Source organism: Dermacentor silvarum, chromosome 4 (assembly GCF_013339745.2).
Source record: "Dermacentor silvarum isolate Dsil-2018 chromosome 4, BIME_Dsil_1.4, whole genome shotgun sequence".
In the NCBI taxonomy this organism is placed as follows: domain Eukaryota; kingdom Metazoa; phylum Arthropoda; class Arachnida; order Ixodida; family Ixodidae; genus Dermacentor; species Dermacentor silvarum.
In genome coordinates this window covers 232,249,005-232,272,662 of record NC_051157.2, presented here as the reverse complement: position 1 = coordinate 232,272,662, position 23,658 = coordinate 232,249,005, and the positions used below count along the sequence as shown (strand labels likewise).

Genomic DNA, 23,658 nt, shown 5'->3' with positions numbered 1-23,658 from the left:
TGGCCCGTAACTCTTGCTTGTGTCCTGTGCAGGCTGCTATCGCACTCCTGTTGGCGCTATCAACGGACACACTCACCGACTTGGAATGCGTTTCCGCGCATCTTCCTGACGCAACCTGTGTTTGCATCGATGTCGACGCGCATTTTCCTGCCGTGGTGTCATCAGCAAGGCTCGTCTTCCGTGCGCCAACCACATCGACCACTGCATCGTCCATCAAGGAACATTTAAACGACTTCCCTGGAAACTTCACCTTCAGTGGGCACTCGAGCAGCACTTTCGGCATGGCCCGTAACTCTTGCTTCTGTCCTGTGCAGGCTGCTATCGCACTCCTGTTGGCGCTATCAACGGACACACTCACCGACTTGGAATGCGTTTCCGCGCATCTTCCTGACGCAACCTGTGTTTGCATCGATGTCGACGCGCATTTTCCTGCCGTGGTGTCATCAGCAAGGCTCGTCTTCCGTGCGCCAACCACATCGACCACTGCATCGTCCATCAAGGAACATTTAAACGACTTCCCTGGAAACTTCACCTTCAGTGGGCACTCGAGCAGCACTTTCGGCATGGCCCGTAACTCTTGCTTGTCCTGTGCAGGCTGCTATCGCACTCCTGTTGGCGCTATCAACGGACACACTCACCGACTTGGAATGCGTTTCCGCGCATCTTCCTGACGCAACCTGTGTTGCATCGATGTCGACGCGCATTTTCCTGCCGGTGTCATCAGCAAGGCTCGTCTTCCGTGCGCCAACCACATCGACCACTGCATCGTCCATCAAGGAACATTTAAACGACTTCCCTGGAAACTTCACCTTCAGTGGGCACTCGAGCAGCACTTTCGGCATGGCCCGTAACTTGCTTCTGTCCTGTGCAGGCTGCTATCGCACTCCTGTTGGCGCTATCAACGGACACACTCACCGACTTGGAATGCGTTTCCGCGCATCTTCCTGACGCAACCTGTGTTTGCATCGATGTCGACGCGCATTTTCCTGCCGTGGTGTCATCAGCAAGGCTCGTCTTCCGTGCGCCAACCACATCGACCACTGCATCGTCCATCAAGGAACATTTAAACGACTTCCCTGGAAACTTCACCTTCAGTGGGCACTCGAGCAGCACTTTCGGCATGGCCCGTAACTCTTGCTTGTGTCCTGTGCAGGCTGCTATCGCACTCCTGTTGGCGCTATCAACGGACACACTCACCGACTTGGAATGCGTTTCCGCGCATCTTCCTGACGCAACCTGTGTTTGCATCGATGTCGACGCGCATTTTCCTGCCGTGGTGTCATCAGCAAGGCTCGTCTTCCGTGCGCCAACCACATCGACCACTGCATCGTCCATCAAGGAACATTTAAACGACTTCCCTGGAAACTTCACCTTCAGTGGGCACTCGAGCAGCACTTTCGGCATGGCCCGTAACTCTTGCTTCTGTCCTGTGCAGGCTGCTATCGCACTCCTGTTGGCGCTATCAACGGACACACTCACCGACTTGGAATGCGTTTCCGCGCATCTTCCTGACGCAACCTGTGTTTGCATCGATGTCGACGCGCATTTTCCTGCCGTGGTGTCATCAGCAAGGCTCGTCTTCCGTGCGCCAACCACATCGACCACTGCATCGTCCATCAAGGAACATTTAAACGACTTCCCTGGAAACTTCACCTTCAGTGGGCACTCGAGCAGCACTTTCGGCATGGCCCGTAACTCTTGCTTCTGTCCTGTGCAGGCTGCTATCGCACTCCTGTTGGCGCTATCAACGGACACACTCACCGACTTGGAATGCGTTTCCGCGCATCTTCCTGACGCAACCTGTGTTTGCATCGATGTCGACGCGCATTTTCCTGCCGTGGTGTCATCAGCAAGGCTCGTCTTCCGTGCGCCAACCACATCGACCACTGCATCGTCCATCAAGGAACATTTAAACGACTTCCCTGGAAACTTCACCTTCAGTGGGCACTCGAGCAGCACTTTCGGCATGGCCCGTAACTCTTGCTTCTGTCCTGTGCAGGCTGCTATCGCACTCCTGTTGGCGCTATCAACGGACACACTCACCGACTTGGAATGCGTTTCCGCGCATCTTCCTGACGCAACCTGTGTTTGCATCGATGTCGACGCGCATTTTCCTGCCGTGGTGTCATCAGCAAGGCTCGTCTTCCGTGCGCCAACCACATCGACCACTGCATCGTCCATCAAGGAACATTTAAACGACTTCCCTGGAAACTTCACCTTCAGTGGGCACTCGAGCAGCACTTTCGGCATGGCCCGTAACTCTTGCTTCTGTCCTGTGCAGGTGTGTACTAAACTTTCCTTATACGCTAGAAAAAGTGATGACAGCTTATTAGTGCTGTTCCCGTGCCCACGGGTGCTGTGTGAGACCATTTGTGAATGCTTGAATTCGTCATTTGCCTTATTGTTAATCTGTTCAGGGGATGTTGAGACAAACCCTGGACCTAATACTAGGGCGGACGCACTTTTTGATATTGAAACACTGCCTGACGACCCTGCAGAACAAATGAAGATAATGTTTCGCTTTATTAAAGATATACACACCCGCTCACTCCAGTCCTCAAAAACTTTAGCCGAACAAGCTGCCGATATTAAAGCTATCAAGAATGGCCAAAAAATATGGAAGCGAAATTCACAGTATTGAGCAAACGGATGAACGGTATGGAAGAAAAATGCAATAATTTCGAGGCACAGGGCGTAGTACTGTCTACTATGCAGAGCACTGTCGGGGCCCTAAAAGAAGAAAACGCAATTCTGCGAGCTCGCGCCAATGAGCTTGAAGACAGATCTCGGCGAAACAATCTAATCATTCGCAACATCCCAGACGCTAAAGAAACATGGGAACAAACCGAGAACAATATTATTTCTGCTTTGAAAACCGTACTTCCATCTTTTTCATCCAATTCAATTGAACGTGCTCATCGGTTAGGCGTGTTTTCACCAGGAAAATGCCGACCCGTAATTGTAAATTTCTCGAGTTTTAAAATAAAAGAAAATGTTCTTTCACTACGTAATCACCTCAAAACAAGCAGTATCACCCTCAGCGAAGATTACTCCCCCGCAACCCGTCTCGCTCGGGCAAATCTTATCGAGTTTGGTAAAAGTCAGCCCGGCGCACCTGCGTTTAAACTAAGATACGACAAACTACTTATGAACGACAGGTGCTACGTTTTTGATGCCGAAATGAAATGCGTGACAGAAAAACCGTCGCAGGGCCAACGCGCAAGGAACATAGTTCCCGCAGGTAATTTGACTTAGCGGAGCGAGAGGGGAAGTGGCCAGACTTCACAACACCACGTGTCCATCTTTTTTACTAACGTTAGAAGTGTGCTGAGCAAATATTTTTCATTGTCCTCGGCGATTGACACTTGTTCTCCACACATTGTCGCCTTAACAGAAACGTGGCTTTCGAGCAACATTAATGATTCCGAAATCTTTGAGGATGCCCATCGCTTCGCTATTTATAGGGAGGATCGTGCCGCGGGTCGAGGAGGCGGCGTTCTACTTGCTATTTCTAACGACATTCCTTCTTCACGAATTTTTGTTGCTACTGACCTCGAAATCGTCTGGGCTACATTTAACATTCATCACCAGAAGGCAATTATAGGCGTATGCTACCGACGTCCTTCTTCCTCACCCACATTCGTTAGCGAATTGCACGATGTAATTAATAACGTATCATCACGCTTTCCATCGTCGCCCCTTTACTTATTAAGCGACTTTAACCTTCCGAACATTAAATGGAACACTCAACCTCCTTCATTACTGCCTTTTTCGTCTCAGGCCAAAGAATTTTTATATTTATGTTCCACTTTTACCTTTTCGCAAGTGGTCACTCAACCTACCCGGAATACTGCTAGTATCTCAAACACTCTCGACCTAGTACTTACTACTGAACCCAAACTAACTTCCAACATTACCTTCCTTCCGCCTTTAAGTGACCATTCTGCTATGCATTTTACCATTAGTGCCAACCACCCGAAAAATACCAGGAAGAAGAAAACAATTCTCGACTATAGGAGAGCAAACTTCGAGGCCATCAATAGCGAGTTATGCACGTTTCTTGACACATTCCTGACTAACTTTGATGACCGTTCTGTGCAAACTAATTGGGACATATTTGTTCATTAGTTCATTAAATTTATAAGTAAACATGTTCCCAGCCGTACCTTAACTTCCAACCCACAAGCCCCCTGGTATAACACTCGCATTAAACGTCTTTCTAACCGTAAAAAGCCTATCTACCGCTCAGCTAAGTTGTCCTCGAGTGCTTCTCGTTGGACGGCATACAAGGCGGCTTCTAACGAATATATTCAAGCGTTAAAACTTGCTAAACATACTTTCCTTACTGTTACTCTTCCATCTATTCTTAAAACTAGCATTAAAAAATTTTGGAAAATAATTAGACCTGTTTCTGATAACTTAATCCTATTGGACGACTGTACTGGGCAGCCTGTTCCTAAAAATGGTGCTGCAACTCACCTTAACGAAGCCTTTAGCAAAAATTTTTCGGGAGTTCTTAATAAGCAACTTCCCAAGTTGCGTAACTATGATTACCCAGTCATGTTCCCAGTAATAGTTCATGTATCTGGTGTTGCTAAACTTATTGACAAACTCGACTACAATCCTTCACCTGGCTTCGACTCAATTAACACCAAGTTCTTGAAAAACACTTCCGCGTACAGTTCTATTATACTAACCAAAATTTTCCAACAGTCACTCAACACAGGCACTTTACCTTATCAGTGGAAGGTTGGGAAGGTGGTGCCGCTTCACAAATCTGGTAACAAAAACATAGCAACCAACTATCGCCCCATCTCACTTACCAGCACCTGCTGCAAACTACTTGAACACATTGTATTCAAAAACCTCGTCGACTTTCTTGAAGATAACACATTTTTTTCACCTGCGCAACATGGCTTTAGGAAATCATACTCATGCGAGACTCAACTCGTATCCTTCACTCATCAGTTGCATCGAATTCTTGATCGTTCATCATGCGCTGACTGCATTTTTTTAGCCTTCTCAAAAGCTTTCGATAAAGTCTGTCACAAACTTCTAATCCACAAACTAACCCATTTGAATATTGATGGTAATCTTTTAAAATGGATCGAATGTTTTCTTGTTCATCGCTCACAATACGTCACTGCTAACGGCTGCAATTCACCGATGTGTTCTGTTGCTTCCGGAGTGCTTCTGTTGCTTCCGGAGTGCCCCAAGGATCGGTTCTCGGTCCTTTGCTATTCTTAATATATATTAACGACCTTCCTTCGCAAGTAACTTCTACCATTCATCTCTTCGCTGATGATTGTGTTATCTTTAGAGAAATAACTGCAGATTGTGATACTAACCGTCTTCAGTCCGACCTTGATATAATATCTAACTGGTGCAGTTTATGGCTAATGGAATTAAATGTTAACAAGTGTAAAGCTATGCATGTATCTAGGACATCAAACGTCTCCCAAGTATACTATTTAAATAACCTTCCTTTAGAACAGGTAACTTCGTACAAATACTTGGGAATTCATATCACATACAACCTTACCTGGGCAACCCACATTAATAATATAGTGAACAATGCTAACCGCGCTCTTGGTTACTTAAGGCGAAACTTTTTTAAGGCTCCACACTCGTTGAAATTATTGCTTTATAAAACCTTAATACGCCCGAAATTAGAGTACGCTACATCAGTCTGGGACCCTAATAACTTAAACTTAACGCATTAGAATTAGTTCAGAATAACGCTGCTCGTTTTATTCTTTCGAATTACAACAGAACTGCCAGCGTAACAGCCATGAAAACTAACCTTTCTCTTCCATCTCTTGCAGCTCGACGTAAAGTTTCCCATTTATCATTATTTCACAAAATTTTTCACCATACAACACTGCATGATGTATTCATTCATATTCCACACTACGTATCTCGTCGCATCGATCATTCTTACAAGGTTCACGTCCCTTCTTGCAGCACAAATACATTTTCCCAGTCATTCGTACCTCGGACGTCACTAGAGTGGAACCACCTTCCCGCAAACATTGTATCCATCAGTGATAATTCCTTGTTTCGTGATGCCTTAACCAACATTACTTGCTAGAATGCGGTTTCATGTACTTGTATATCTTGTCTTTTTTTATTGTAATAGCTTTTTTTTTATTCATTGTTCATTGTATTCCTACTGAATTACTTGTCAAATTGTATTTTTAGGTTTTACTTGTTTCTCTTGTAATACTTACTGTTTGAATTTACGTGTAACCCACTCCCCTCTGTAAAGCCTTCACAGGCCTTGAGGGTATAATAAATGAAATGAAATGAAATGAAGGCCTCTCCCTGCGATCTCCAATTACCCCTGTCTTGCGCTAGCGTATTCCAACTTGCGCCTGCAAATTTCCTAACTTCATCATCCCATCTGGTTTTCTGCCGACCTCGACTGCGCTTCCCTTCTCTTGGTATTCATTCTGTAACCCTAATGGTCCACCGGTTATCCATCCTACGCATTACATGGCCTGCGCAGCTCCATTTCTTCCGCTTAATGTCAACTAGAATATCGGCTATACCCGTTTGTTCTCTGATCCACACCGCTCTCTTCCTGTCTCTTAACGTTAGTCCTAAGATTTTTCGTTCCATCGCTCTTTGTGTGGTCCTTAACTTGTTCTCGAGCTTCTTTCTTAACCTCCAAGTTTCTGCCCGATATGTTAGCACCGGTAGAATGCAATGATTGTACACTTTTCTTTTCAACGACAGTGGTAAGCTCCCAGTCAGGATTTGGTAATGCCTGCCGTATGCACTCCAACCCAATTTTATTCTTCTGTAAATTTCTTTCTCGTGATCAGCGTACCCTGTGAGTAATTGACCTAGATAAACATACTCCTTTACAGACTCTAGAGGCTGACTGGCGATCCTGAATTATTGTTCCCTTGCCAGGCTATTGAACATTATCTTTGTCTTCTGCATATTCATCTTCAACCCAATTCTTACACTTTCTCGATTAAGGTCCTCAATCATTTGTTGTAATTCGTCTCCATTGTTGCTGAATAGGACAATGTCATCTGCCAACCGAAGGTTGCTGAGATATTCGCCGTTGATCCTCACTCTTAAGCCTTCCCAGTCTAAGAGCTTGAATACTTCTTCTAAGCATGCAGAGATTGTGTCTTCTTGCCTGACCCCTTTCTTGATAGGTAACTTTCTACTTTTCTTGTGGAGAACCAAGGTAGCTGTGGAGTCCTTGTAGATGTTTGCTAAGATATTCACGTATGCCTCCTGTACTCCTTGATTACGCAATGCCTCTATGACTGCTGGTATCTCTACTGAATCAAATGCCTTTTCATAATCTATGAAAGCCATGTAGAGAGGTTGATTGTACTCGGCAGATTTCTCGATTACCTGATTTATGACATGGATATGATCCATCGTAGAATATCCCTTCCTGAAGCCAGCCTGTTCTCTTGGTTGGCTGAAGTCAAGTGTTGCCCTGATTCTATTGGAAATTATCTTGGTGAATATTTTATACAATACTGAAAGCAAGCTAATGGGTCTATAATTCTTCAGTTCTTTAACGTCTCCCTTCTTATGGATTAGTATAATGTTGGCGTTCTTCCAGCCCTCTGGTACATATGAAGTTGTGAGGCATTGCGTATAAAGGGCCGCAAGCTTTTCAAGCATGATATCTCCTCCATCTTTGATTAAATCTACTCTTATTCCATCTTCTCCAGCAGCTTTTCCCCTGGTCATGTCTTTCAAGGCCCTTCTAACTTCAGCACTAGTTATAGAAGGAGCCTCTGATCCGGTTCATCACTATGTTTAATGAAAGTAGCTTGGCTGTTTTGGGCACTGTACAGGTCAGTATAGAATTCTTCCGCTGCTTTTACTATGTCATCGAAATTGCTGATGATATTACCATGCTTATCTTTCAGTGCATACATCTTGCCTTGTCCTAGGCCAAGCTTTCTTCTTACTGATTTAATGCTGCGTCCATTATTTACGGCTTCAATGTTTCCCACGTTATAATTTCGAATATCCCTTACTTTTTTCTTGTTGATTAGTTTTGACAGTTCAGCAAATTCTATCTGATTTCTAATTGAGTTGGACATTTTCATCTTCTGTCGTTTCTTTATTAGGTCCTTTGTTTCTTGGGAGAGCTTACCTACTGGTTGCCTTGGTGCCCTACCTCCCACTTCAATTGCTGCTTCTGAGACCAACCTGTTACGGTTTCATTCATTACCGCTATGTTGTTTATATCTTCCTTTTCTAAAGCTGCATATTTGTTTGCAAGCACCAGCCTGAATTGGTCTGCTTTTACCCTTACTGCCTCTAGGTTGGCCTGTTTCCTCTTGACTAATTTCACTCTCTCTCTCTTCAAATTGAGAGAAATCCTAGACCTCACTAACCTATGGTCACTGCACTTAACCTTACCTAACACTTCTACATCCTGCACTATGCTTGGATCGGTAGAGAGTATGAAATCTATTTCATTGCTTGTTTCTCCATTAGGGCTTTTCGAGGACCACTTCCTGTTGCTGCGCTTCCTGAAGAATGTATTCATTATGCGGAGCGTATTCCTTTCCGCGAATTCTACTAACATATCTCCTCTTGCATTCCTAGAATCGATGCCGTAGTTGCCGATTGCTTGCTCACCAATCTGCTTTTTCCCCACTTTTGCATTGAAGTCGCCCATGACTAAAGTATACTGAGTTGGCACCTTTCTCATTGCTAGTTCAAAATCTTCATAAAACTGTTCTATTTCTTCATCCTCGTGACTAGAGTTTGGGGCATAGGCTTGTACTACCTTCATTTTGTGCCTCCTATTCAGCTTTATTATTGCGATAGCAATTATATGGACACTCAAAAGCAGATTTCTGCCGTCGGCGTCGCCGTCGCCGTCGCCGTGAGGTTCCGTATGACGTCATTTGGAGATGAAATCGTCGCCGAGCGCTGTATGTGCGAGTGAAAGGGCGCGAGGGGCGCGTCTTTCACGGGGAGTGAACGCACGGCGGAGAACAAACGCGCGTTCTGCGCCGTGCTCGCTTAAGGGCTGCACAAGTAGGCGTCTCTTTTCTCCTTTACAATCACCATATATGTAGAGCAAACGCGCCTTCTTCCGACGCGCGAGAGGCCGTGGGGGAGGGGGAGGGAAGGGAGGCGCCGTTTAGCTGCGGCACCAAGTGCCTATTTATATCAGAGGCTCCGGCAACAGTCACCAACGCCGCACGCATTTTGAGCGAACGCGGGCAAAACGCCGATGGCGTCGACAACAGTTCTGCGTGTTGCCGATGCTGCTGCATGTCCAAGTTTATACAGCTGATAAAGCTAATATCATTACTCCGTATAGCTCTCTACAAGTTTGCTATCGCAATTGATGCTTCGCCTTTCAGGTGAAACGGCGACAACTTTTACGACGACTGCTACCCTCTCATTAATGCTGTAGAATTCTTCAATGTTGCTCGCTATGTTGTTATGCACTAGAAATCCTACCCCGGATTCTTTCTTATCTGGAAGACCTCTGTAGCAGAGGACTTGGCCGTTAGTCAGCACTGTGTAAGCCTCACCAGTTCTTTTAACCTCACTAAGGCCAATAATATCCCAGGAAATGCCTGATAATTCTTTAAATAGTCCTGCTAAGCTAGCCTCACTCGAGAGGGTGCGCGTGTTGAACGTTGCCAGGTTCAGTTTCCATTGGCGGCCTGTCTTGACCCAGAGATTCTTAGCACCCTCTGCCGCGTAGCAGGTCTGACCGCCGTCTTGGTCAGGTGCTCCGCAGCCACTGGCAACTGAGGGCCATGGGTTAATTGTCGGAGTCATGAGGGAGGTTGTGGCCGAATACTTATACTCTGCAGGGAGGCCAATTCCTGTTCTGGTGAAGGAGTGACTTTGATGAAGCTTAGTGGGCCTTCCTAGTTTGGTTGCACCTGAACTAGTATAGCCCCACTAGCTATCGGCGATATATATATATATATATATATGTATATATTTTCTTCGCGGTGTCAGGCACCACTCCATGCCTGAAAATGTGTTGGACTGGAGGAGGATTCGAACTTACGACCTTCAGATTTGAGGCCGGGTATTCTACCTCTGCTCCACGCCACCAAACCAAATGCTTATCTTGCAACCGGTCGTAAGGGGAACTGGCCACTCAATCTCCCACGCGAAAGCAAGAAAGCGGGAAGGCAGCGCGGGAGGGAGGGGGGGCAGCTTTTCCTCTGCCAACAACTTATCCTCTGCACAACTCCTCTGCGCTTTGCCCGGCGCTGGCGGTCGCCCGCACCGTCTCTTATCTCCACACGGCTCTGACGTTTGTATGCGCTGTGCATTCGCCGCTCAGTTTCCGTTGAAGCGATTGACCGCGCCAACAATTCGCCCGCAGCAGCGGCCGCGCTTGCTGCCAGCGTTTTGACAGTCGTCTGCGGTCATTCGGTGTGATCTATTCTTGTTTGCTTGTGAGCGCTGACACAACGCTTGTTAATTAAGTTAGTCCAAATGCGTCCAAGTTTATGCAGCCGATAAAACTACTATCCCTACTCCGAATAGCTCTGTACTAATTTGCTATCGCAAGTGATGCTTCACCTTTCGGGCGAAACTGCGACATTTTTTAAGAGAGAGATAATTTATTTGAAGGAAGGCAGAGAGGTCGGCCTGAGCTAGCATGCTCTAGCCTGCTACTCTTCACAGGGGGAGGGGGGAACGGCGACATAAAGGCTGGATGAGGGGGAATGATGACATAGAAGAAGGATGTACAACGGTAAAGGCAAGTTCAGCATCCTCATGGCTATGAACAAAGTCCAAAAATGTCCTTCAAAAGTGTCATCTACCTTCTAGAGCATAGACGGAGTCACGAATACAATTGAAAGTTCACAAAAACTTGCCGCGAAGAAGCTTGTGTATGGGCTTCTCCTGCATGAGCAGCACAGGTACCAAGCAAGGTAATTAAATTATGTAAAGAGCAGCGATCAGCTGCTCCAGTACGGCAAGGACATGCACGGCGCTTTTAGCGGCCGGAGTCTGGAGACCACAGAGAATCACGCGCATTGATTCTAGCAGGCATTGCAGCGTTTTTTCAACGCTTTCTTTGTCATTCTTTTCAGCTCCTTGCTTGCCTATAGTGTTATCGGCTTTACCAGCCCTAGAATCCACTTCTTTACGTAGAGGATTACTACGGCATGGTATCGTGCCCGTGGATCTACTGGGTAGCGAAGGCCACTCCGTGTCTGTGCCACCCAGGGGCGACGAGTGTGCGCCCTGTGCTCTTGGATATCCTGAATTTGTAGTAGGCGCGGTTACCGTCCTCGATGCCGGCACAGGCAGAGGTTGTCGAGGCCCCTGCGCCCCACAATCCGGTTCTTCTGAAGTCATTGGATGGCGCTTCTTACGCGAGCGTTGTCTGTCTCGGCGAACAGATTGAGAAGCCTGTTTATATGGGAAGACTTGCAGTGTCGGAAATGTCTCAAGATTGGTCACGTAAGCGCTGTGCGGAAATCAAGTGACCTGCCAGCGTTGCGATGGGCAACATAATACTGCTGACTGTGATGCACCTTCATTGAAATGTCCCAACTGTCCTGGCTCTCACGAAGCAACGTCGAAGGATTGCCCAAAGATGCAGCAGGAAGTTGGTATTCTCCGGAAAATGACATTTTTTAATGTTAGTTTTATTATTGCCAAGCGTTATGAGGACAACGAGCCTTCTATATTAAATGTTTCATCCGTATAACCGCCCGATGTGATCATCCAGTGGCTCTGGCGTTGCGCTGCTTAATTGGCTCGAGGTCGCTTATTCGACCTCTTCCGCGGCGGCCGCATTTCAATGGGGGCGAAATGCAACCGTGCTCGTGTGTACTTAGATTTAGGTGCACGGTAAAGAACCCCAGGTGGCCAAATTAACCCGGATTTCTTCACTACAGGGCTGATAATGATATGGTGGTTTTGGCATGTAAAATATCAGAATATATTTTTTTTGTTTTTAATATTGTCACGAGCGGCGATCCTGTGGTCCGTGCTTGGACGATGACAACGACAACGGCGTGGCTTTCTGCTGTGCACGCGCTCTCGTGAACGATTGCTGTAGCGTTGTGCGCCTTACCTTGTAAATATATCCATTGTATATATATTCTCCCCGTAACATCTTTGGTGGAGGTGCTGGGTGCGCTCGCTACAACACCGGGAACTGGATCTTCGCAGCGGACGCCGCGTTGCTGCCACCACAATGACCGACCAAGCGACCCAGTGTGAGCAAGGCCCGTCACCGGGCATTCTCTTGCACCCTCGTGACCCCGGGACATTCAACGGCACAAGCGGCGTGGACGTCGATGAATGGCTGGCATTGTATGAGCGCGTCAGCCGCACTAACAAGTGGGACCCGACGATAATGCTTGCGAATCTCATCTTCTATTTGCGGGGCACTACGCTACTCTGGTTCGAGACGCATTAGGCAGATATGACAAGTTGGGACGTCTGTAAACAGAAATTACGCGATCTATTTCGGAGACCTATCGGACGACAACTAGCGGCCAAGCAGGAGCTCGCAATTCGTGCTCAGACGTCCTCAGAGCCGTACATCTCGTATATTCAGGACGTGTTGTCTCTGTGCCACAAGGTCGACAAGGACATGCCTGAAGCGGACAAAGTGGGCCACGTACTGAAAGGTATAGCCGATGACACATTCAATCTGCTACTGTGTAAGAACTGCTCTACAGCGGAGTCGGTCATCGCTGAATGTCGTGGTTTTGAGCTGGCCAAAAGTCAACGTATCACTCACCGCTTCGACCGACTTCCCAATACGGCTGCCACGTCCTCCTGCGAAGGTTTAGCCACGCTTCGGCAAGCGCAAGCTCCAGCAAACGTCACCAGGATCGTCCGTCGAGAACTCGAGGCCACGCCACCCGTTACCCCTCATGACGGTATGCAAAGCAACAACCTGACTCCAATTTCGCTAATTCAGGCCGTGGTTCGCCAAGAGGTCGCGAATATGGGCATTTTACCCACCTTTGATAACGGTCATGCTGCTACCAACCCGGTCGCCCCTGTCGTCGCTGCTGCAAGACCGAACACGGCCTTCAGGCCACGTTATCGAAATCCAGCCGATTGGCGCACACCTGATGACCGGCCCATCTGCTTTACATGCTCCAGGATTGGACACATCGCCCGCCATTGCCGCAGCCGCTGGCCCGCGTCCTATCGACCAAACACTTACAATCGCCCGGACCGTGCACCATATATGCCCCGTCGTTCCGTCCTCAGGCCTCAAGTGCTGAACGTCCTCCTAGGGAAAACCGGATCAGCCGCTCACCATCGCCCCAGCGCCGTCAGTCCCGCTCGCCCCAACCTCGCCGCTCTCGGTCTCCCTTTGACCGCCTCTCGGAAAACTAGCCAGTGCAGCCCCCGGAGGTGACGCTGCATTTACGACCCGGCCTGAAAATCCTCTGATTGTCCCTCATACCAGATGCAACCTTTTTGAAGTTCTGGTTGATGGTGTGGCAGTTACCGCTCTTGTTGATACCGGCGCACAAATTTCTGTAATGAGCTCGAGCCTCTGGCGCCGCCTCCAGAAAGTCCTGGCGCCCGCGACTTCACCTACCGTCCGAGTAGCCGACGGGAGTACACCTGCCGTACTTAGAATGTGCACTGCACGCATCACCATTTCTGGTCGTCACACATCTGTTGTTTTTGCTGTTCTAGAACAGTGCCCCCATGACCTGATCCTTGGCATCGACTTTCTGTCCACACACGCTGCCCTTATCGACTGCTCCGCGGGACTTCTCCGTCTAGAACTTCCTTCGTGCTCCGACAACGTCGATGCCGGCCCACCCCGCCTACGCTCCGTCGAGTTTTTTCGACTGCATCCGCAAGCCGCAATATACGTCAAGCTTTCAGCCTTTCCGCCCCTACCCGACGGCGACTACGTTGCCTGCCCTATTCCTGAGGTCGCCATGACGCGCAACGTCGCGCTCCCCTATACGGTAGTGACAATTACAAACAACGGCAACTTCTTTCCCACCCTCAATTTTGGCTACTCGACGCAAGTTCTTCCTCGCGGCATATCACTCGCTCATCTGACCCCATTGGCCGGCCACACGGTTTCTGCCCTGACCACAGAACCTCCACCGGATTTTTCGCCGCCGTCATCGCAGTCAGGTTCGTCCTGCGACCACTTCGCCCGCATGATATCAGCGGACCTCGCTCCGGCACAGTCCGCTGCCCTTCGACGCGTGCTGGTTTCCTACCAGGATATCTTTGACTTTGGCAACCGTCCTTTGGGCCAGACTTCAGTCGTGACCCATCGCATTCATACCGGCGATGCGAGTCCTATTCGCCGACGGCCTTACCGTGTGTCAGCTCCGGAGCGTGCTGTCATCCAACATGAAGTGGAGAAAATGCTGGGCAAAGGCATTATTGAACCCTCATGCAGTCCTTGGGCCTCTCCCGTCGTATTTGTGAAAAAGAAGGACAATAGCTGGAGATTCTGTGTAGACTACCGCCACCTCAACCAGATTACCAAGAAGGATGTGTATCCTCTCCCGCGTATTGATGACGCACTGGACTGCTTGCACGGCGCCAGATATTTCTCTTCCATCGACCTGCGCTCAGGATACTGGCAAATCGCTGTGGACAACCAAGACCGCGAGAAGACCGCCTTCGTGACTACTGATGGCCTCTACCAATTTAAAGTGATGCCTTTTGGCCTATGTAACGCTCCTGCTACTTTAGAGCGCATGATGGACTCTCTTCTTCGAGGCATCAAGTGGTCCATATGCCTTTGCTACCTGGACGATGTTATCGTTTTTTTCGACTACGTTTGAAAACCATCTCACTCGCCTGTCCACCGTCCTTGATGTTTTTCGCCGTGCTCGTCTTCAGCTTAACTCGTCGAAATGTCGCTTTGGGCACCGTCAAATCTGCGTACTCGGCCACCTTGTTGACGCTGCAGGCGTGCAGCCAGACCCTGACAAAGTCCGCGCGGTTAGTCAGTTCCCTACTCTACGGTCGGCCAAGGACGTCCGCAGTTTTCTTGGCCTGTGCTCGTACTTCCGTCGTTTTGTCCAGAACTTCACGGAAGTGGCCCGCCCACTAACTGCCCTACTCAAGAAGGACGTCATTTTCACTTGGGGTCGTGACCAAGCGGACGCATTTTCATCGCTCGTTGCCATCCTGACGAACCCACCTGTTCTAGCACATTTCGACCCGCCAGCCAGCACGGACGTTCGTACCCACGCCAGTGGCCACGGTATAGGCGCCGACCTTGCACAACAGCAGCACGGCCTCCACCGCGTGGTCGCCTATGCAAGCCGCCTTCTGTCGTCGTCGGAGCAAAATTACTAGATCACAGAACGCGAGTGCTTAGATCTCGTCTGGGCCATCGCAAAATTCCACCCGTACCTGTATGGCAGGCACTTTTCAGTTATTACAGACCACCATGCGCTTTGCTGGCTTTCCTCGCTCAAGGACCCCACTGGTCGCCTTGGCCGTTGGGCACTCCGCTTGCAAGAGTACTCATTTTCTGTTTTCTACAAATCTGGACAGCTTCACCAAGACGCTGACTGCTTGTCACGATACCCGGTCGATCCTGCTGATACACTGGAAGATGAACCTGACACCTTTGTTCTGGCCATTACAGACTTCGTCCACATATATATAGCTGACGAACAGCGCCGCCACTCATCTTTGCGGCCTATTATAGACGGTCTCAACTCACCGCACCCCGACCCTTCCCTACGGATTTTTGTGCTCCACAACGACACCTTACACCGCTACAACGCCCGGCCTGACGGCGCTGAGCTCTTGCTTGTTGATCCCGCGCATCTTCGCTCTACTGTTTTGCGCCAGCTTCACGATGCACCGACGGCCGGACACCTAGGCGTGTCACGCACGTATGATCGCATTCGTAGGCGCTTATTTTGGCCTGGTCTCTACCGTTCTGTGCGACAGTACGTTGCGGCTTGTGACCTCTTCTAGCGACGCAAGACTCCTGCCCTATTGCCTGCTGGCAGCCTTCAGTTTTTCGATATCCCTGATGAACCATTTTTCCTGGTGGTACGCGATCTTCTAGGGCCTTTCCCCATGCCAACCACTGGCAATAGATGGGTTGCGGTCGCTACTGACTACGCAACGCGCTGTGCTGTGCTACTGATGCAGCCGATTTCCTTCTTCACGACGTCATCCTGCGCCACGGTGCTCCTCGTCAGTTAATCACGGACCGTGGCCGCTGCTTCCTGTCTAAAATAGTCGACGACAGTCTTCGTTCTTGCTCGTCCAATCACAAGTTCACCACTGCGTACCATCCACAGACAAACGGCCTTACTTAACGCCTCAACCGTACTCTCACAGATATGCTTGCTATGTACGTGTTTGAGGACCACCGAGACTGGGACATTAACTTGCCTTTTGTGACCTTCGCCTACAACTCTTCTCGTCACGACACAGCTGGCTACTAACCTTTTTATCTACTGTTTGGCTACGACCCACCATTGCCTATGGACACCATACTTCATCCTCACGCAGACACATCCTTTGCCTATGCTCGTGATGCTCTTGCCCGTGCTGACATCGCCCGTCAGGTTGCCCGCGATCGCTTGTCGGCTTCACAGGTCAATCAAAAATCTCTCTACGACCGCCGACACCGGGAGGTGAACTTCCCTCCAGGATAGCTCGTCTTGCTGTGGTTCCCGTCACGTCGCATTGGCCTATGCGAAAAACTCCTCTCCCGTTATGCTGGCCCTTACCGTGTCGTACGCCAAGTCACTAATGTGACCTATGAAATCGCTCCGCTTAATCCTAAGTCGGCCTGTGCATTTACCCGCCGTGGTGGCTTAGTCAGCTAAGGCGTTGCGCTGCTGAGCACGAGATCGCGGGATCGAATCCCGGCCGTGGCGGCCGCATTTCGATGGAGGCGAAATGCAAAAACGCCCGTGTGCTTGCATTGTAGTGCACGTTAAAGAACCCCAGGTGGTCAAAATTAATCCGGAGCCCTCCACTACGGCGTGACTCATAATCAGAACTGGTTTTGGCACGTAAAACCCCAGAAAGAAGAACAATCGCGAGTGACATAGTCCATGTCTCGCGCCTTAACGCGTACCACTCTCGGCACGGGCCCTAATTGCACCGGGACGGTGCTTCTGCCGCCGGCGGGTAATGTCACGAGCGGCGATAATGTGGTCGGTGCTTGGATGACAACGACGACGACTGCGTGGCTTTCTGGTGCACGCGCTCTCCTGAATGATTGCTGTAGCGTTGTGCGCCTTACCTTGTAAGTATATCCACTGTATATATATTCTCCCCGTAACAATATGACACCATCTCTCGCAGGCGGGGACAGGATCTCGTGAAGCAGTCATAAAACATCGCGCCGAGCGAACAAATGAGAGTGTATGCAGCTTTGGAAATAAAGCAGAATCGCAGGGCTCATGCGCAAAATTTTAGGATGAAAAATCGACATTGTAGTTGAATGCCAATTTCACAGTACGCTCGTAATTCCAGTACTTGTTGTTGCAAATATAAAACGTTTTCTGTGAACGAAAGTATCGTTATTTTACTGAGAAGCGTTTTAGGAGGAGGAAAAAAAAGAAAGGAAAGGCAGGGAGGTTAACCAGATGCACATCCGAAATGCACGTCTAATGTTCAATTTACATTGAACATTAGAGGGAGACCACGCTCTATCGTTCCCAATTGTCAAGCATGCTTCGCACTATTTTCTTGCAATTAAATGTCAATACCACTTTCTAACGCATAAAAAAAAAATGGTTAGGCTAGCATAATACTATTTCCGTGCAACGCACTTTCTGACTATCGGAAACGACTCGGGAAACATTGCTTTGTTGGCGCAATAATACAAATATTGTGCTAAAAAAAAAAAACGCAGGAAATCCTGTGAACATTTCGCCTTAAGCCGTCCCCCCCCCCCCCCCCTCTTTTTCTTTGTATATTTAGCGCTCCAGCAACTAATTCGGTCAAGTTCCGGCAAACCTAAACTCATCAATTTTTGTGCTTTAGTTCTAAATAGGTATGATCCTCTTACAGAGCCAAATATATTGGAACCGGTTGGCGTCTGCTCTTGTTACGCGGTAGCACTAATCATCGCTGGACGAATCTAGCCTACGAAATTTGCACGCTAACCACGGTAGGAGCAAGGAAAGGAAGGGTTACCCTGAGGCGACTAACATGCAGGGGTGAGCTGTGTCACGGTGGAAATAATACATTTTAATTAACAATTATGCGAAGGTCAGTCCTGCAGCACAAGACTATGTAACTTTCTTTTGCTCACTAATGTTGTCCGCCCGTGTATCAGACGTTCCAGACCACATTTTGCTGCAATGCCGCTTACACAGTGCATGCATTAACGTACCGCAGTTACCACCTAGTTTCTTGAGAATGGCATCGAACTTCTTTCATGATATGCTTAACGCGTTGGGCAGCAACAAAATCGGAATCTCTGTGGCAAACGGAGTGGGCGACCAAACACGCAGCATGCGCTGGACAGACACACTAACACAGCGCAGCCACCGTAGCTGAAGGCCAACTTGTGCAGTTCATTGTTACGAGATGGCCGACAAACCATTATGAGTGCAACATGAACACGGAACAGCAATGGCGAGAAGCCAACGCCGTACACGCACGAGTACACTCTGGTGATAAGCAGACGACGCCAGGAGCAATCCACACTGAGCGTGATGACACGACTACTCCGCTCGATATCGCAGGGAATAGTATCCTGGTACATTCCGTACATACTGGTCGAAAAAAACCTTCCGGCTCGCATTTCAAAAACACGAGCAGAGCAGGTCGGCCGACAGCTTGAGGTTGCCCTCACGTAGCGAGCGCGCGCGCGGCGTGGCAGCTGAGTCACATATGAGTACTCTGACTGACGCGAGAGGGCGCCACTAAAGATCTCGGGCACGGTGTAAGAAGAACAGGTGCTCCGAGAACGCGGTGGCCTGTGAGAAACGAGTCCGGTGTTTCACGTCTGCACCGCTGCACGGCAGCACACGTTAGGAGGCTGTTGCCTAAGGACGAAAACATATCGGAACAAATATTCGGAATTAGATGAGACATGTGTATGCTGCAGTAAAGATCCAGAGACCACTCAGCACATCCTAATGGAATGCGACGGGATCCACCCAGCGAGAACCGTAGGTAACGTGCAACTCCCAGAAGCGCTTGGGTTTAAAGTGGAAGGAAACATAAACAGATCAGCCGTAGAGATCAGCAAGAGACGATTAGAGTACTGGTGGAAAAAAAGTAGGGAAAAGATGGATGCGACCTGATCTCTTAAAATCATAGGCAGCGGTACAATGTAAATTTTTGAAAAAGAAAAATAATGATAGGTATACAAAAATGCAAGATAAAGAACATGTATAGTATACCTGATTAAATCAAGCAGGCTAGGTGACTATTTGTCGCCGCCCCGTTTCAAAGGGGATGCCAATAGATCATCATCATCATCATCATCATCATCATCATGAAAAAGCGGGAAATTTGAACGTGTAATTGTAACTGTTCGCAAAGCGCGCTGAAAAAAAATTAAAACTAATATTGGTGTGACTGTTTCTGTCTTCCACTATATTCATCCAAATTCTTCAGCCGCCGAAACAGACGATAATGCCTCCGACAGTGCGGTCGCGCCGCGTGCTCTAGCAGACGGCGTGTGAATCCATGGAAGCGGTCGCCGACAAGCGGCGCGGGCAGACGATAAGCTCTTTGTTAAGCAATGTTCACTTCAAAATTGAGCAATCTGTCATCGTCGTTCTTGGTAAGCGCTTAAAATTTGAGCCAAACAGTCTGAATCTCATGAGAGGGAAGGGAGGTCTGCATCTCGAGCTGCGACGTTGCCTGGTGAAGACAGATTCTAGGCTAGAAGTGATCCGTACCAAACTGCAACAGTGGGTCTTGCATGTGCAAAGAGAGTTTCCATACTGAGTAAAAAGAGCCGACTGCATGGTTTGTGAAATGCTCTCGAACGAGGAGACCAAGTCCTGCGACCAGGAGAGTACGTGTGCGAGAACTTTGACCCGGCGTATGTCACAAGTTCATGGACAGCAGTGCACAATAAATGTGTTATTGTCAGCACGTCCAGAAGAGCATATTGAGAAATCTGGCTAGGCTCGTGTACAACTATGCTATAAGATAGGCCACATGGTACGTACGTGCCTTCTTCACGTTGCTTGACATCTTTTAAGTTGCATTTATCTCTAGTCGCTTTTCTGTCGTGAATGTTTAATAACTGCGAGTACGGCAGTGAGAGAAATGCTATACGTTTTTGTTTAGAAAATGCAGCAAAGCACCTGAGCAATAGACCGATCCCACCGGCCAGTTTCACGATGCCACCGCTGCCGCGGTGCGTCGTGAAACTACTTGTAGTCATCCGGCCTTTCCAGCCGTCCGGAGTGCCTGTGCGTCCTGTTTCCGAACGCTTTTTGGCAATTTTTATGGTTCGTGCAGAGCCATCGTGCCATGGGAGGATTGACCTGCTGCGTTCTTGGGTGCTAGAACAACCACACAAGGGACAAAGGCTTCGGGTTCTACGTGTTTTCTAAAGAGCGAAAGCTTCTAGAGACGTGGATTCAACGGATTAATAGGTGGTAGTGGTGCTACACAGCGCGAGAAGAAATACGGGGACGAATAGCGGCCGCATTTCGATGGGGGCAAAATGCGAAAACACCCGTGCACTTAGATTTTCCGGAATTTATTGATTTATCGATTATCTATTAGCTATTGACTATCGATTACCTATTGCAAGCTATTGACCACGTATTTGGGCTAGGCTAAGCACTACCAAGTCATCCCCAGCATTTCCGGAAATTTATTGATTATTGATCGATTATTGATTAGTTATTCATTGGCTGTCGCAAGGTATTGGCCACGTATTTGGGCTAAGCACTACCAAGTCAGGCCCAGCATTTTCCGCAATTTATTGATTATTGATTGATTATCGATTAGGTATTGGTTGCCTATCGCAAGGTATTGGCCACGTATTTTGGCTAGGCTAAGCAATACCAAGTTATGCCCAGCATTTTTCGGAATTTATTGATTACTGATTGATTATCGATTAGCTATTGATTGCCTATCGCAAGGTATTGGCTACGTATTTGGGCTAGGCAAAGAACTACCAAGTCATCCCCAGCATTTCAGGAATTGATTATTCATCGATTATCGATTAGCTATTGATTGCCTATCGCAAGGATTGGCCACGTTTTTGGGCTAGGCTAAGAACTACCATGTCATCCTCAGCATTTTCCGTAATTGTTTATTCATCGATTATCGATTAGCTATTGATTAGCTATCGCAAGGTATTGGCCACGTATTTGGGCTAGGCTAAGCACTACCAAGTCATCCCCAGAATTGTCCGGAATTTATTGATTATTGATCAATTATTGATTAGCTATTGATTGGCTATCGATGACTTGGCAATTATTGGCTATAGGCGTTTTTATAATAAAAACGTCGCCTAGCTTACTTAAGAACTTCTAAACTTCTAGATATCGCTGTTACCGAAGTCTGCAAGTCGTGCGCGAAACCGATGTAGTAAGTAGGGAACGAAAGTTTTGGCGCCGCATTTCAAACCTGTCTCCAACAGGTATACAAATCCTATTATGTCCGTCGCTAAGCAAACATAACGGTGCAGTCACCGAGATGCACGTGTGCAAAAATAGTAACACAGAACGACCGCGTACATCAACATGTACTACATACAAAGCTCGAACAAATACGATACCCAACGCGTTATCAGCGGGTAACAACCGAAATGAAGGAGCCGCAGGCTCTTTTCAACATTCCCCTCACATGCTGCAATGAACAGCCGATGTAATTTCTTAAAATACATGACGAATGTTTCTCGGTGGTGGAGTCGTAGAGATGTCTGGGAATCTCGTGCGCAGTACTCAACGAGCGCGGACTGCGGTTACAGTGGCTGTACTGCGGTTGTGTGGTTGACCAGTTGACTACAACCAAGATGGTGGCATTGCTACTTCCGGAAAACCGGCGCATGCGCAGATCGGTCGGTGGGATCGGTTTATGAGATATCGCATTTCAAGATGTAGTAACATAAAGACAGTGGCTTAAGTTTTGTCGCTAAAAACAGTAGCAGGCACTCTACAATTATACACAGTCACAGGCGGCAAAACGTGCTCCCAGCATGGTGTCCCAGCTATCTGCCCCCCCCCCCCCCCCACACACACACACACAAACACACACACACTCCAGATGATGATGATGGTTATGATTTATTGGCATCCCCTTTTAAACGGGGCGGCGACAAATAGTCACCTAGCCAGCTTGATTTAATCAGGTATACTATACATGTGCATTATCTGGCATTTTTGTATACCTCTCATTATTGTTTTTCTTTTTCAAAAATTTACCTTGTACCGCTACCTGTGATTTTAAGAGATCAGGTCGTATCCAGCTTTTCCCTACTTTTTTTCCACCAGTACTCTAGTCATCTCTCGCTTATCTCTACGGCTGATTTGTTTATGTTTCCTTCCACTTTAAACCCAAGCGCTTCTGGGAGTTGCACGTTACCTACGGTTCTCGCTGGGTGGATCCCGTCGCATTCTATTAGGATGTGCTGAGTGGCCTCTGGATCTTTACTGCAGCATACACATGTCTCATCTAGTTCCGAATATTTGTTCCAGTATGTTTTGGTCCTTAGGCAACCGGCTCGAGCCTGAAATAGCAAGGCACTGCCCTTTGTGTTATCGTACAGATTTTCCCTTCTAAGTTTCTTTCTTCTCGTTCTTGTAAATCTCCATTGTCCTTTTTGTTTCTATTCTTTGCATTCAATTCATGGTCTCTATTTCTCTCACTTTCTTTCTGATGACTTCTGGTTGTCTATTTACAGTTTCGATTATCCTGTACTTGGTTGCCAACTTCCTTGACCTCTTCCTCCATTCTGTGTCCACGCTTTTCATGTAGAGATACTTGTGCACTTTAGCCGCCCATTTATTTTCATCCATTTCCTGAGCCTTTCTTCAAAACTAATTTTGCTCTGTGCTTCTCTGACTTCAAAAGAGGCTCAACCCATGTCACCCTGCACTGCCTCATTTGTGGTAATACCGTGGGCTCCCAAAGCCAACTGGCCTACTGATCTTTGGTTAACTTCCAAACCCGCCAATATATCCGATTTTAAGCATATAATGGCATTTGCGAATGTTAGCGCTGGCACCATTACTCTTTTCCAGATTCCACGCACCACCTCATACTTATTGTGGCCCCGCAGTGCTCTGTGTTTCATTATTGCTGCATTCCGCTTCCCCTTTATTTTCAGATTATCTTGGTGGTTGCTTGAGTAATTCTTTCCTTCGTTTATGTGTACGCCGAGGTACTTATATTGTTTCACTATGGGTATTACTTGCTGTTGAATTGACACCACGAAGTTACTCGTCTCTTCATTAAAGATCATAACTCCGGATTTCTCTGTGCTAAACTTAAGGCCTAGATTTGTCGCTGCATTCCCACAGATATTCGCAAGTATCTGTAAATCTTTTTTATTGTCTGCTAGTAGCACAATGTCGTCTGCGTACTTCAGCACGCCTCGGCAACGCTAGCGCCAAGTCGCCGGTGCGACGGCCAGGTTTCAACGCGAGTTTCTCAACCGGAACTTCGGAGCCAGCTACAGTGCCTGTGACCAGTTGTGGTTCGAGCACAACGTGGTACTCCTCGGTGCAATGCGTTCCGAGGAACACCGAA

The 23,658-nt window shown here is 48.0% G+C and overlaps 1 protein-coding gene across 4 annotated transcripts in view; it reads left to right on the top strand.

The window, feature by feature from the left end:
• The window catches only part of LOC119449313 (protein O-mannosyl-transferase Tmtc3), a 731,059-nt gene that overhangs the window by 44,925 nt on the left and 662,476 nt on the right, over nucleotides 1–23,658 (top strand). Inside the window, exon 1 of one of the 4 annotated variants that reach the window (XM_049666407.1) lies at nucleotides 881–2,281. The exons of 2 other annotated variants lie outside the window; for them this stretch is intronic. In XM_049666407.1, the coding sequence (XP_049522364.1) occupies nucleotides 1,121–2,281 (1,161 nt within the window). In that variant the 5' untranslated portion in view covers nucleotides 881–1,120. Of the gene's footprint in view, nucleotides 1–880; nucleotides 2,282–23,658 lie in introns of those variants that run through there. One more of the 4 variants, XM_049666408.1, reaches the window with a different exon arrangement.